This window comes from Monodelphis domestica, chromosome 2 (genome assembly GCF_027887165.1).
Source record: "Monodelphis domestica isolate mMonDom1 chromosome 2, mMonDom1.pri, whole genome shotgun sequence".
In the NCBI taxonomy this organism is placed as follows: Eukaryota; Metazoa; Chordata; class Mammalia; order Didelphimorphia; family Didelphidae; genus Monodelphis; species Monodelphis domestica.
In genome coordinates, this window is record NC_077228.1 from 39,241,621 (window position 1) to 39,257,956 (window position 16,336).

Consider the following 16,336-nt stretch of genomic DNA (forward strand, 5'->3'; position numbering starts at 1 on the left):
GGGGCTCTTATAAGATGAAGACAAGAAGAAAAAAGCAAAGAGGAATTATCCTGGACTTATTTAAGGAAGGTAGAGAAGATTTAATTGCAGAACTCAAATCATTTTCACTTTTTTTTTAACCTCTTACCTTCCATCTTAGAATCAGTCCTGCGTATTGGTTCTAAGACAGAAGAGCGGTAAAGGCTAAGTAATGGGGGTCAAGTGATTTGCCCAGGGTCACACAGCTGGGAAATGTCTGAATTTAGATTTGAACCCAGCACCTCCCATCTCTGGGCCTGACTCTCAATCCACTGAGCTCCCCAGCTGCCCCCCATTTTCACTCTTTTAAGACTGATCAGCTGCAGAGGGTAAACCACCATTTATGCATTGACCTTCAGTAGGTAAACTATACCCAGGAAGAGGCCAAGACTAGGGCATCAGTATAGACCTCTCCTACATGGCCCAGAAATCACATAGATAATTAGTTTATTAATCATCCTGCAATGTTTTTTCTTTTCTTTTAAAAGTACATAAGATATGGCCATTTCTCAAACTGGAACAAACTAATATTTGGATCATTCAAGTAACTTTAAAGCCTACTCTAGTTCTAATGATCCAGAACAGTCCAAATAGACTTTGCTTCATTTTTCAAGCTGGGTGTAATTTTTTAAAAAAGAGTTAAATATTATCAAGCAAATTTTTTTATCTAATTACCTGCACCACGGGACATAAATAAAGAGTATTGTTTTCTATTATAGATGGCATATTTGGAGAAGGTCTTTGATAAAAACTAGAACACATCCAAAGACGGATAACAAGAAACCTGGAGGTGTTTAACAATTGCCTCTCCAGGGAGGAATTATGTACACCATATTTTAAGTTTCGTGTACAGCATTAACATTTTCCCCATCTCTTTCTTAAGACTAGACAACCAATAACACAATAAATTGATACCTGAGTTATAGTGTTTGCTGATTCTAAGATGTCAAAGTTCACAATGAAAATTTAACCATTGTAAGAAGCTGTTTCAAGGTAGCTGTAGCGATTTCCTAGATATATTTAATATCCTAAAGAATGCCCAGCTGAAGGATGGATTAGATTTGTCTAGTTTAGCCCCAGAAGGCACAAGCAGAAGTGATGGATAAGTTACAAAAAGACAGTTTTGGGTTGACAGCATGAAAGTCTTTCTAACAATTAAATCTGTCCTCAAATACTTCCTAGATGTACAACCTGGGCAAGGCATTTAACCCTAGTTGCCCAGCCCTTACTACTCTTTTGCCTTGGAACCAATACTTAGTATTGATTTCAAGACAGGTGAGAGTTTTTTAAAAAGAACAGAATCAAAGCTGTCCAAAGAGGGAACAGGTTTCATGGAGATAAGTGAGGTCCCCGTCCTTTGAGGCCTTTGAGCTGAGCCTTACAAATATTTATCAGCTATACTGCAGTAAAAATTCTTTTCACATATGGGTTGGACTGGGTGGCTACTCTTAGAAGTCCCTGCCAACTTTTACCTGGAAAATAAGGATAATAATCTATAATAACTGGGGGGGGGGGGGGGGGGGTGAGGTTGAAGTCCAAATAAAATAACACATTGAAAGCAGTTTATAAATTGTAAGATGCTAATAAGCAGCATTTTTTGTAGCAGCAGAGGATTGGAAATAAAGTAGACACACCTTAACTGGGGGATGGCAAATTGTGACCTGTAAAATGTTAAGATGCTATAAAAGATGACTGTGGTGAGTACAGAGAAGCATGGGGCATTTCCTCAGTGATCTGCTCTCACTCACTTCTTGAATGCTCAGTTTTCTCAGGTATCCTTGGGCTAGTACTGAGATTCTTTTTCTTTTCCTTCTTAATTTTTTTTCTTTGAGTCTGGGCCTCTCTATCTTATCAAAGAGAAGTAAAGGAGACCAGGAGTACAATTTATAACAACATTATTAAAATTAAAAAACTTTCAAGGACTTAAGAACTCTTATTTACCCAAGGATTAGCCAAGGTTCTAGAAGTCCAATAATTTGAAGAATGTTACCCGTGTCCTGATATGCAGGTAATGGACTAAATATGTATACTGAGGCAGGTATTTAGGGACAAAAACAACATAAGAATTTGTTTTACTTGATGTTGTAATTTTTTCAGTAGGGGGAAAGGGGAGAAAAAGTAAATTCTTGTTCATTGAAAAAAAAAGAGTTTAAATTTAATTTGTGAGCCAAATAATTTAGTCACACAAATACAGAGAAAAGTGCCCTATCACCACCTTCTTGTCAAGATTAGGTTTTGGATTTGAAGAGTTTACTGGAAACAGTTCACTCACAAATGTTGAGATGTTTATTTTGATAAAGGGAGCAAAGTTCTGAGCAGAAAGACAAAAGACTCCTATCATAGACTACATAAAAAAGCACAAGTAATACGTTGTCTTGTGACTGAGAGCCTGACTCAGTACTTGGAAATGTATACTGTGCTTGTAGAAGCAGCAGCTGGTCATAGGCAGGGAGTCAGCCTTGGAGTCAGGAAGTCTTGGATTCATATTTTCTCAACACATACTAGAAGAATCATGTGGGCAGGTGATTTAGATTCTCTGCCCCTGGGTGACCCTCTAAGACCACACATGTACTCTGCCTACATGTTTTCACCCAGTGGAAAAAACACATTTTTTTAAAATTTTCAGATAACATACCACCTTCAACATGGCCACGGATTTCTGGATGCCAGCCCCAATCTGTCTAATAGAGAACAGAAATGGGCAACTGACAGGGAACAGAGAAGCACTGCAGGTTCTGGCTACAATTACCCAACCTGTGGTAGTGGTTGCTATTGTGGGCCTCTACCGTACTGGCAAGTCCTACCTGATGAACAAGTTGGCAGGGCAAAAATCAGGTAAGTCCATTAGAAAAGGCTATTAGACATCCCTCCTACAATGGAATATTATCCATTCACATGGAGTCAATACTTTAGAGATAGTAGTGATGGTGGTGATGGTGGTAATGATAGTGATGGTGGTGATGGTGAAGGTGGTGGTGATGGTAATGAAGGTGATGGTGGTGGTGGTGATGGTGATGGTGATGATGATGGTGATGATGATGATAGTGGTGATGGTGATGATGGTAGTAATGGTGGTGGTGATGATGATAACTAACACTTCTATAGCTATATAAATACTTTAAGATTTGTAAAGCATTTACCATAAGTCATCTTATTTGATTCTTTCAATAACCATGAGAGGTAGATTATATTATTATGCCCATTTTAAAGGGGAGGAAACTGAGGCAAAGGGAAGATATGTGACTAGCTTAAGTTACACAAGTATCTGAGGCAGGAATTGAATTCAGGTTTTCCTGACCCTAAAAAGCAAGGCTTCATATTTTAACTTTCTTTATTTCTTTCAGAGTGCTATGGTGGAACAAAACATGGCTTTCTTCCTCAATAACACTTTTGCCTTAGTTGTTCCTTGTTGTTCAGCTGTTCCAGTTGTTTCTGACTCTTCCTGACCCCATTTAGAGTTTTCTTGGCAGAGATATTGGAGTAGTTTGCCATTTCCTTTTCATCTTAGAGATGAGAAAACTGAAGAAATAAGTGACTTGCCCAGGACCACATAGCTAGTAAGATTCTGAGTTCACATTTGAACTCTTGTTTTCCTGACTCCAGGCTTAGCATTCTATCCATTGTGCCATCTAGCTCCCCAATTGCTCCTTAGAAGAATCCTTTTATGTTAGAGCAAGAGTTCAGAATTATGAGTTGGATGAGACTCAACTCATAACTAAATTCAACTCTTAACATAACTAAAAAATAAGTATCCCCTAAAATATCACAGAATCCTGAATTTAGACTTGGAAGACACCTCAGCAGCATCTAGTTCAATCTAAATCTGAAAAGGAATCCCCACTACCATAGAACCAACAAATACAGTCATCCATCATCTGTTTGACCCCAGAGGGAACTAGAAACACTGAGAAGAAAATACAGAGAAAAAATGATTATTTGTTCCATACAGTTCTGACTATTAGAGCTGACTTAAAATAAAAAAAAAAGACTGACTCTAAAAGCAAAGGACTCAAGAAAAGGAAATAAGCATTTATATGGGGCCAGGTACTATACTAAGAACTTACAAATATAAGTATATAAGGAATAAGCACATTATCTCTTTGACATTTCCTGTCTCTATCTTTTTCTCACCTTTCCTTATGTCCCAACACCTGTCTCCACCAAGCAAAATCCTATTCATTTGAAGACCAGCTGAAATTCCACCTACTCCATTAAAAAACTCCCCAATCTCCATTCCCAGATTTTTATCCTCTAGGTTCATGTGGGTTTTATAACTCTCTGAGGAACTTCTCTAATTCAATTTGTGGTATTTGTTTTATCTCTCCTACAAAAAGTCTTTGAGGGATAGAATCACATTCTATTTATCACAGTATTCCCTTCAGTACCCAGAACAGGGTCACACACAAAACAGGTGATCAATAATTATTTATTGAATAAATGAAATGAATCAACAATTCAACTAATGCTGAAGATACAAAGTCAAAAAGGATCCTCCATCCAATCAAGGAAGATACATGCATAAATAGAATAACCAAGGTAAAAGCAAGGTTGTTTGAGGAAGAAGAGCACTAGTGACTGGAGGAATCAGGAAAAGCTTCATTTAAGAGAAGGGAATTGACATGAGTCCTAACAAAAAGTAAGAGATTCTATGATATAAAGGAAAAGAGGGAGCTCATTTCAGGCATGGAGAGAAGCCAACATAAAGGTATGTTGATGGGAAATTGAGTGTTATATGTAACAACCAGCAAAAGGACCAGTTTATCTGGACCATAAAGAGAGGAGAGTAATATATAATGTGACTGGAAAGCTAGATTAGAGCTAGATTGGGAAAAGCTTCAAAAACCAAATAGAGTATTTTATTTTTTTATCTTAGGGGCAAGAGGGTGCTATAAAGTTTATTGACTAGGAGTATGACTAGTCAGAACTGAACTCTGGAAAATCACCTTGACAATTGTGTGAAAGAGGAAATAGAGAAGCAAAAAATTTGAAGCAGGAAATGATTTCACAATAATTAAGTAAAGAGATTATGAGTAACATTGTGGAGTTAGAATCAAGAAAATTTGGCAATTAATTGGAAATGTGGCATGCGGAAGAATAAGTAGTCTGAGGTCAAAAAGCCTTAGGTCTAGAAGAATGGTACCATCTTCAAAAGAAATAGGAATAATCAGAAGAGGGTGATAAAAGAATTCTGAATTTCAGATGCCTATAGGTATCAATGGATGGATAAATTAATATGAAATCTAAGGGGAATCCCCCTAGATATTTCTGCTGATCTCTGAGATACAAGAAATTATTCTTAGTTGTACTTGTAGTGTGGACCTAATTCTCATCTCTCTGTTGATAATTTTAAAACAAGAAATAAAACATTGATCATACTAGATATGATCTTCTGGACTCTGACTTTTCCACTATTAAGGAAGAATATGATCAAATATCAAAAATTTTAGATCTGAAATCAAGAGAATCTGCACTCAAATTACCAGCTTCCATATATCCCCTGTATGCCTTTGGACAAAGCATTTTGCTTCTCTATATTTCCATTTCCTCACTGATCAAATAAGAGATTGAACTAGATGGTCTTGAAGTCCTTTCCAACTCTAGATTAATGATGCTCTGGATATATACTGTTCTCTTCCAATAAATGACTAACATTACACAGATATGACAATCCCCAAGACAATCATCAAATACCAACCAAAAATTCCCAGTTACTTCATGCTCATCTCTCCAAATTCCTGTGCAGGTTTCTCCCTTGGCTCCACAGTGCAGTCTCACACCAAGGGTATCTGGATGTGGTGTATTCCTCATCCCAAGAAGCCAAATCATACCCTTGTTCTCCTGGACACGGAGGGGCTGGGCGATGTGGAGAAGGTAAGAAGGAAAGATGTCATTCAAGACTGAAAATGAAGGAGAGGGGGCAGCTGGGTGTCTCAGTGGATTGAGAGTCAGGCCTAGAGATAGGAGGTCCTAGGTTCAAATCTGACCTCAGACACTTCCCAGCTGGGTGACCCTGAGCAAGTCACCTAACCCCTATTGCCTAACCCTTACTGCTCTTCTGCCTTGGAACCATTACACAGTATTGATTCCAAGATGGAAGGTAAGGGTTTTTTAAAAAATGGAGAGCACATTAATATTATTATAAGTCATGGGCTTACAAAAACCCCAGGTAAAGTCTCCTGGTAAATAGAGATGCTAATCCAGGAGCTAACATGGAAGTAGAACCAATGCCAGGAAATGTATTCTGAATTCTAGGGTGACAACAAGAATGATGGGTGGATCTTTGCCCTGGCTGTGCTATTGAGCAGCACCTTTGTCTACAACAGTATAGGCATCATCAACCAACAAGCCATGGACCAACTGCAGTATCCTTTCTGTGACTCAGGGGATGAGCCAAGCCCAGAGGGGTTGGCTCTCCTCCATCCTTACCATTGATTTCTAAAACCCATGTCCTGTGGAATTAAGGGCAAGTATGAGAGTCAAAAAAAAAGTATCAGGAAAAACTCATACGTTATTATTGGAAACACTGCTATAGCCACCTGAAATATGTAGACGTTGGTAATATAGAGATACCAAGGGTTGGTTCCTTGGTCCCACAGTGACCAGTGCAATGCTCGAACTCCCAGACAGATTTTTAAAAACCTCGATAGGAATTTATGGTTGGAAACATGATAATAGGAAGGGGAGGATTAAGGTATTTGGGTTCCCCAGCCCTGAGGGTTCTAGCTAGTCTCGGCCCTACTAAAATCTCGTCACGGAGACGTCTTCTTGTTCTTCCAAGCTTCCTTACTGATCAAATAAGAGGCTGGACTAGATGACCTTAAAGTCCCTTCTGACTCAGACCTGTCTGTCTAAATTCCCAGAACTGACTTGCTAAGCTGTCACTACTGAAATCCTTCCAGATTACTTTTGCAGAATAAACAGGTCTACTGAGTGGCTTCATGAGGAACCTTTTATGTCAGGGTTCAACACTAGTAGGGTTAGGCCTAAGCTGGCTTCTGGCCTTCCCACCACAGACAGCTTGTACAGGCTAGCCCGTCACAGATCTTCAGAGCAGTTGGGAACACTTTCAGTTTGCAGGAAACACTGGTGAATCTCAGGCAATGAAGGGTTTCTCCAGACAGGGACTCCAGATTTTCTATCTTTGGCTTCAGGGATAGGAAACCAAAACCTCCTGAGTTCCCAGAGATAGAGAGGAAGTTCCCGCTCCAGACAGTCCCAGCAACAGGAAGTCTAAGAGCCCCCAGTAACCGCTGGTGTCCACCTTTATCCTTTCCCCACATTCCAGAACGCACCATCATCAGTTCCACAGCATGAGGCCGAGTCCAGCAAACCTTTCTCTTTGAAAAATCTCTCCCTTTCACACGTTTGCAACCCATTTCTCTTCTTCCCTTCTTACACACCCAAGACGAGGCCAAGAGGACTAACTTCCTCTCCCTATCTTCTGCCTCTAGGACAAAGTGTTCATTCTCCTTGTCCTGGGGTGTCCTGGCCCCAGTGGCCAGGCACAGGCTCGAATTCAAAGTTTCCTGTCTTCTTTCCAGACACTGACTCAAGTTTATGACTTTCAAATTAGGCCAGACTGAAAAACAGCAATCAATAAACATTTATTATGCACCTACTATGCCAGGCACTGTGCTAAATGCTGGGTATCCATAAAGAGGTAAAGGACAGACTCTGCTCTCAGAGAGCTCACAATCTAATGAAAGAAACAATGAACAAAAATATACACAAACATTTTACAGGATAAATAGGAAATCATTAACAGGAGAGACACTAGAATTAAGAGGTCTTGGGAAAGGCTTCCCGTAGAAGATGGGACTTAAAGGAAGCCAGGATCGTCAGTAAGTGTTGTTAAGGAGGGAAAGCATTCCAAATGTGGGGGACAGCCAGGGAAAAAACCTGGAGCTGGAAATGGAATATCTTGTTCTAGAAACAAGATTTGGAACAAAGTCCATTGAACAAAGAATTGACACCTGAGGAATGATCATAGCCTCTGAGCATGACCTTTAAAGGAAACAGAGAAGGGGGGAGATGCTGAAAGGAATGGCAGAATTGCACAGGCTCTGGGAAGTGGAAAGCAACTTGGGCATTCACAAAGCCCCTTCAGAGTGCCCCACACACTAAGGAGCCTGAGTCAGATGGAAACCAAAACTGGCCATATAAGTATAGACCTCCCTCTTACTCAAATAGGGAGATTCAGAAACTGTTGTGGGAGAAACCCCCCAAGTTTGTAGCAGGGCCTTGCCCCAAGACTGGGAAGCTCAAACTCTACTCAATCCAGAATTTAAAAAATATTTTATATGAAGAAGGGCTTTTTAGATCATGTAATAGCCTAGGCTGGCAGAACAGCCTGAGAGGCTGATAGAGTAGCCTGGGACTAGCTTTGGAATAGTCCCTTCAGCTGATGGAGTAGACCCAGAGCCCTGGGCTGATGATGGAGCCCCAGAGCCCTGGGATCATAATGGAGCAACCCTATAGCTAATGGAGTATCCTGGGAGCTGGTGGAGCAGGTAAAATCTAAAATTATATTTCTAATAATAAAAACATTATAGTTTGGGAGGTTTATTAAGTGATCAATTAGAAATCAAGGAATAAAGAGGATACAAAATAGAAACCATGTGCCCATGGCTGGTTAGCCATTTTCAAATTTTCCCCACCTTACCACCATCACTGCTGATACTACATCATGCAAAAAAAAAAAAAAAGAGTCTGGGAGGCATTATATACCAGTTATATACCAATTATGTGATCTCGCCAATGTGGAGACATAAGAGAGATTATAGGGAATTTGGGGAAATACTAAGGACTTCTGGGGAATGAAGTCAAAGGTTCAAAATCCCATGTATACAAGCAGTTCCCACCATGAAGACCAGAGTAGAACACATTCCATATTTTCCCCCCTTATCCCGCCTGCCCTCACGCCCCTTCTGGCAAAGGTAGCACAGAACCTAACAAAGGTAAACACAGAACATGCAAGCAGTGAATAAGACAGCCTAACAATTCAGGACTAAGGTAAATACAGACCTAACAGCAAGAGACTGTGGCACAGAGCAGCCTGACAGTTCAGAACTAAGGACAGAACAGCCCCAAACCATTAGGAGTGGTTAACGATACAGAATGGTTAACCGATTAATAATACAGATTTTACAGTTCATGCTTAGTGCTAACTGGCGAGAACTACAAGATTTCAGAACATGACGGTCTCTCAGCCCAATGCCCGCCTCCATCAAAGCCATGTATCCTGAGGAAGGAGGAAGAAGCACAAATTCACAACAGTAAGGAGTCAACTCATGGATCTTGGCCAAGCTAATTCTAGAGAAGGTGGAAAGAAGGGTCTACTCTTAAGTGTCTACTCTGTGCCAGGCACTTTACAAACGTTTACTCTTTTAATCTTCACAACAACCCTGGGAGGTGGGTAGGATTATTATACCAATTTTGCAGCTGATGAAACTGAAATAGAGGTTAAATGCCTTGCCCAAAGTTACAGCTACCAAGTGTCTAAGGTAGGATTTAGACATAGTTCCACCTGCAACCTAGCTACCTCGAAAGACTGACACAATAGAAGATCACAGGCACCCAAAATGTGACCTGGCACTTCCCCTCTTATCCTAGTGCTATCCATCATGTAAACTATGCCAGGCTTGGGACAGTGAGGTTCATCCCTGAGTGACCAAGTTCTTCACTATGAGGAAAGGGGGTCCATCAAGAGCATTGAATCAAGTTGCTTGAATCCCCATCAGCCCTAAGCCACAAAGGAAAAAATAGGTCAGTTCTCTGGCAATCCTGTATTCTTTACCCAAAGGGATGGAAGGGAGGGGATCATCACTTTCTTCGCTGTTTGTGACTCACCTATATGTCCTTTGCATTTATCAGCAGGGTAAATAAAACCTATTAGCCTGAATGCTTGTAGGGTAATAAGACCCCTTTGAAGAGCAAAAATGAACCAAATACCAACATTTCCAGGGGCATGAAAGAAAGATATTTTGTGAGTGACTCCCTACAATTATACCTGGACAGATCATTTGAAGGCTTAAAAAAAAAAAACTGGTACATGACACTTGTTTCATGGACAAGCAGGAAATACATTATTTGAGGGAAATGAAAGAATGCAAGACTTGAAAGATGGGAGCTCCATCTCTTTTCTCACTGCCTTTCCTTAATTCATGATCCAGCTATGTAACTGAGCTGACAGAACGAATCCGAGCCAAGTCCTCCCCTAGCACTGCTGGGGCAGAAGAATCGGTTGACTTTGTGAACTTCTTTCCAGATTTTGTGTGGACTCTACGCGATTTCACTTTAGAACTCCAATTCAATGGGCAGCCCATCACCTCTGATGAGTACTTGGAGAAGGCACTAAAGCTCAAAGAAGGTCTCAGAAGCTGAGGGCAGGGGCAGTCTTCTATAGCATCAGAATTTTCTGTTCTGAATTTAAATGTTTCTAGTTAAGGTCCTTGGCTATTTGAACAAGGATTTGTAATTCAGTGCTTGTCTGGGATCTAGATAACTATCTAGTCCCAGGATAAGTTATTTTCCTCAAACTTTATGTTTAATCACCCCTTAACTTTACTCCCAGTAGGTGGGAAGAAGTAGTAAGAATGTACTGAGGATTGAGATGAGACAAAATGTCAGACTTTCATGGGCTAACACATAAATTCTCCTTCCTTCCTTCAGGTACCAGCAATGAAGTGAGCATGTTTAATCTTCCCAGACAGTGTATCCACCAATTCTTTCCTAAGAAGAAATGCTTTATCTTTGAACAACCCACCTCTGGGAAGAAGCTTGCCCAGCTTGAGAAACTTCAGGACAGTGAACTGGAGGCTGGCTTTATTGAACAAACTGAAAGCTTCTGCTCCTATATCTTCCAGCATTCCAAAGTAAAGACTATCCAAGGAGGCATCACAGTCAATGGGCCCCGTGAGTCCTTTCTCTCATCCCTTTCAAGATATAAAAATCCTCCCATTATCTTCTCTTCATCCTCTGATCCTTCTATCAACCTCTTCATCTTTTTAACTTTCAGTTGTCCCCCAAGAACTATAAAGCAAAGTATTGAAGGAAGCCCTGGATAGGCTTTCCAAACTAAACCTCACTTAAAGAGGCTGAGGCCCTAAGGAATTAGATAAGAAGGGCAGGACCAGGAGACCCAACCATGCAGCCATGGAGAATCTTGGTCCTTCAAATCAATAGTATTTTTGAGTCTTGCTTATGACCCTGGCATGGTACTGGGCATTGGAAGAAAGAAAAAATATTTCCTGAAAGTTTCACAGAAACATAAAATGTTAAGGAAGGAAAGGGCTAATTCAAAAACCTTTCAATATTCTATGCCCAATACTTCCCCAATAGGCAATAATTAAGCTATGATGAAAAGCTCAGTTTATATGCCCATTATTTAACATGAAAGGTTCTGACCATTTTCCTAATGGTTCTGGCCTCTCTTCCATTTTTCATTTTCTCTAAAGGTCTAGAATATCTGGTCCTGACCTATGTTGAGGCCATCACCAGGGGAGATATTCCCTGTATGGAGAATGCAGTCCTGGCACTGGCTCAAATAGAGAACTCAGCTGCAGTACAAAGAGCCCTTGCATACTATGAGGAGATGATGAATCAAAGAGTCCAGTTCCCCACGGAAACCCCTCAGGAACTGTGCAACATGCATGCCACCTGTGAGAGAGAAGCCATCGAAGTCTTCATCAAGGACTCTTTCAAGGATGTAGATCAGAAATTCCAGAAGAAATTGGAGGTACTTTGTGTTTTTTTTATTTATTTCAAGGGAAAGGAGAGTCTACCTGAAGGAGGAAGGTTCCAGAAAGAAAAAAAGAGGCTCTTCCTAAGAGCAATAGTTTATTAGATTCTAAAGTCTTCAATCAAGTCATGTGGTCCTGAAAGTCCATTTGCAACCTTCTTTAATTAAAACAGCCACATGGCAGCTATTTTTTCTAAAGATGAGAGGACAGGGGCTATTACTTGGCAATCTGTGAAATTATTTCTTTTAATAGTATGAGAACTGTATTTTAATATAATTTATTTCCTTTGTAATCTTATGTATTTTATTCATTTAAAGACATTATTCTGAGAAGAGGCCCATAGAATTCACCAGAACACAAAAAAGATTCACAGAAATAAAAAAGTTCCAGAACCCCTGGCCTAGTAGAATATTATATTTCTAATAGATGAACTAAAGGTTTTAGGAAATTGAAGGTTACAAATGGAGAATTAAGGACAATTGCCTAAGTATCACAATTTTAAAGTGAAGATGCTCGGGGAAAGGGCCCTCCAGAAATTATTTTGTCCAGATTTACTTACCCTCTTCCTATATACTTCAATATCTCTCAGAATAGATGTTCCAGAAAAAAGGTAGATTGTGTTTGGAATGTCTCTTTTCTTTAATAGAGCTATGACACATTGCTAGAAATGCTAACTTCTCCCAACTGTATCCCTCATGACTCATTCTCCTCCTGGCCCTGATCCTGACTTTCTGGTCTTCAAACCCTTCATTCCTTCTTTCCCCACTTTTCAGCTACCTTTTGGATATTATCTTTCTTTACCAGAACACACATTTAACAAGAGCAAGGTCTGTTTTTCTTCCCACTTGTATTTCTATCGCCAGCACAGTACCTGGTCCAAACCAAGAGCTTAATTAAAGCTTATTTTCTTCTTTCCTTTATTTTGTTCTAAAGAGCCAACTGGAGGCCAAGCGAGATGCCTTTTTTGACCAGAACCTGAACATGTCAGCACAGCGGTGCAGAGCTTTGCTTCAAGATATTTTCAGTACTCTGGAGGAATCAGTGAAGCAGGGGACCTTCTCTAAACCAGGGGGCTATGGTCTCTTTCAGCAGAAGAAGCAAGAGCTAATAGAGAAGTACAACCAGCAGCCTAAGAAAGGAATACAGGTAAACCCTTGAATTAGTGACTGATTCAGGCTAGGTGTGGAAAGGGAAGGACATTTAGAGGGCATTTCCAAGCACTGAGGCAAACAATGACAATGTCAAATGGAATGGCCATTGTCAAAGATGCTGTCACTCAAATGGTCAACCTTTGACCTTATCTAAACAGCAGCATTACTTCCTTTTTCTAATTTACTATCTTCCCATTGCCAGGCTGAGGAGACTCTGCAGGAATACCTGAAATCCAAGGAATATGTGGCTAAAACAATTGAGCAGACAGATCTAGCACTGACAGCAAAAGAAAAGGAGATTGTTGGTAAGGAACATATGTAAATAAGATGGGAGAGAGTGAGGGGAACCTAAGACATTTTCATTTAAAATAACTTCATTTCTCTGGGACAATTAGACTCCAACAAGAGATCTTTCATGGATCCCAAAACTTTGTCCATCTCTGAGGACATATGAACTGGTTACCTCAGTAAAGAATGATAGCCGAAGGCTACCAGAATTCTGTTCAATGAAATGCATCCATGGATGAAATCTGGCTGGGGGGATAAGTGGTCCTTTGCTGTGACTTAAGTATCCCTGGTTTTTCTCCCTTGGCAGAGGAGCAGATGAAGGCTCAAGCTGCAGAGGCTGCTGCTGCAAGACAACTGGAGGAACTGCTGAAGAGGAATCAGGAGATGCAGAAACAAGATACAGGTCGGAAGACAATACCTGCAAGGGTAGAGGCGGAGGTGAATCGCATTGGAAGGCGTTTAAGGAAGCTGAAGTTCTAAAACTGCAGGTATATGTTCCATGGCTTAGCCAGTACTTGATAAGCTTTTAAACATCTGGGCATTTTCAGATATTTGCAGGATTTTAGAGTTAGAAAGAAGTTTAGAGATCATCTGGTCTAAGCCTCCGATTTTACAGATGAGGAAATCAATTCCTAAAGAAATAGAGAGATTTGCCCAAATTCACCAAGCTAATCAGAAGAGATGAGATTAAATATTTTGAGAAATAATTAATTTTTTCAGTTCAAATGTTTAGTTTTGTCATTATCATTTTAAATAATAATGATCACATTCATTTCATGTAGCATTTTAAGGTTTTCCAAGTCCCTTACAAATTTAATATAATCCGATCTTAACAATAACCCTAGAAATCAGGTTGTTATTATTGTCCTCATTTTACAGATAAGGAAACTGAGACTGAAAGAGATTAAGTGACTTGCCCAAGGCCACATTGCCAGTAAGTGTCTAAGGTTGGATTTGAACTCAGGTCTTCCTGAACCTAGATCCAATGTGCCTCTTAGCTGTCTGAAACATAAACTTATATGTTCCAAAGACATGCGTTTTATATTTCTCTGATTTGAGTTCACAGAGGAAGGAATAGACTTGAAGTCATCCTAATAGCCTTTTTTTGTATGCTGTCAATCTTTAACTGTGGTACCCAGTTCTTTTTTTTCAGATATCTAGTTTGCCCCATGCACAAACCAGCACATGGGATCAAACAGTGTTTTTTGAGCATAAAGTTACTCCTAGCTTTGAGGGAGGAGAAACACCCCCAGAAGAAGGAAGGATAATATAGATTAAATACCTACTCTTATATTCTGTCACACATCTTTTAGGGAAAATTGGAAGGCGGTTCACTCAGCTACCCCATTTCCCCAACATTTAAAAAAATCTAAAACCACTCAGACCATACCACCCTAGGAGAGCCTCCATACCCATCTCTCCATCCTAATGGCTCTATTGGGGTCAGAGGTCAAGTTTGCCCTGGCCAATGTAGAGTACTGAGGAACTATCACCAGGGATTTTATTCTTGGAAACCATGACTCTCTTAGTGCAATCCATAACTGAATTAGCTTTTTTGTTATGATATATCATTCTTGACTTAGTGAGGTGACAGTCCACTAAGAACCCAACATCTTTTTCAAACTACTAACCATGCCTTTGCTCTTTTTTCTGTTAAAGCCAAATATAAAACCTTACATTGATCCCTATTCAATACTGGACAGGAGACAAGAGGAGACGAGAGGAGATGAGAGGACAGGACAGGACAGGACAGAAGAGGAGAGGACAGGAGAGGACAGGAAAGGACAGGACAGGACAGGACAGGAAGTATGCCATAACAAATGGAAAACTGACCTCAGAGCCAGAAAAATTTGGGTTCAAACTCTGTGTTTAATCAGGATTTAACACAGTGCCTAGCACATGCTTAATAAATGTTTATTAACTGGCCCACTATAGCACATCCTAACTAAAGGAATCTGGGCAAGCTACTCAGTGCTTGATACAATTCTAAGACTTCTGATGTGGGATCTCTGCAAACCTCTTTCTGCTATCTTCTACACCCTCTCTGATTCTCCTCTTCTCAGTCTCACCATGGATCAGTTTGTGTCAGAAGTCACTTTGCCCTCCCTTTTCACTCTAGGCCAGCACCTAGGACAGCACTCCTGCCTTTGTTGAGAGGTTCACAGAGCTGGTTCCCTAGCTAATGTTGAGTGTCCTATGGTCCCAGACAGCTACTGAGTCCCCTTCTGTGACTAGCTCTCAGACTGTATTTGTTTCTCATCAGGAACAAGAAAATTGACTACAGGCAAGATTCAATGGCCAAAACTGCAACAACTTCAGCATTAGAAACACTCTACGGGAAAAATAGCTATGTCATGCATTTAAGACTTGGAGCTTCCCCTTCTTGTTTACCTATGCAAAACGTAAAGGAGAAGCTTCAGAACTGAGGATATGGCACTTGACTAAAAGTTCTTATTTATATTGGTTTATATTGGTAAATTCTAAGATAATCGTAATATCTTACGTTCATTTAACACTTTGAAGTTTACAAATATGGGACATGACTATAAGAAATGATGAACTGATGATTTTGGAAAGACTTACAGGAACTGATGAAAAGTCAAATGAGAAGAACCAAAAGAACATTTATTATACACAATAACAGAAATATTTTTTGATGAACAACTGTGAATGACCTAATTATTCTCGATAATACAGTGACCAAAGACAACCCCTGTGATTCATGATGGAAAACACCATCTGCCCTCTAAGAAAGAACTGATGGAATCTGAATGCAGAACAAAATATACGATATGTAACTTTTTTCTTCTATTTTTATTGATATCTCTTCTATAAAATGGTTAATAAAGAATATGCTTTATGTGATTGCACATGGAAAATCTATATCTGACTGATCACCATTTCATGAAGTGGGGAGCAATGGGAAGGAATAGGGGAGAGAGGGTGGAAAGAAGGAGAGAATCTGGAACTCAAATTTTTTTAAATGAATGTTAAAATTTGCTTTTACTTGTAACTGTAAAAAATAAGATATTATTTTTTAATGAGACATGAATAGTAAAGGCAATGCAATGGTCTAACTATACTGTAAATAGAACACTCAATAATACTAGTACCTATCTCCCAGAGTTGTTTTGAGGA

At 39.8% G+C, this 16,336-nt stretch overlaps 1 protein-coding gene across 1 annotated transcript; it reads left to right on the forward strand.

Annotated features, from left to right (window-relative positions):
- Nucleotides 1–2,358: 2,358 nt before the first annotated feature.
- On the forward strand, nucleotides 2,359–16,102 carry LOC100027621 (guanylate-binding protein 1-like). The gene is made up of 10 exons (XM_016429840.2): nucleotides 2,359–2,853; nucleotides 5,762–5,889; nucleotides 6,271–6,380; nucleotides 10,191–10,387; nucleotides 10,690–10,932; nucleotides 11,475–11,755; nucleotides 12,693–12,905; nucleotides 13,113–13,215; nucleotides 13,506–13,686; nucleotides 15,462–16,102. The coding sequence occupies exons 1-9, from the start codon at nucleotides 2,664–2,666 to the stop codon at nucleotides 13,676–13,678; spliced, it is 1,638 nt and encodes a 545-aa protein (XP_016285326.2). The 5' UTR covers nucleotides 2,359–2,663; the 3' UTR covers nucleotides 13,679–13,686; nucleotides 15,462–16,102.
- Nucleotides 16,103–16,336: the final 234 nt, after the last annotated feature.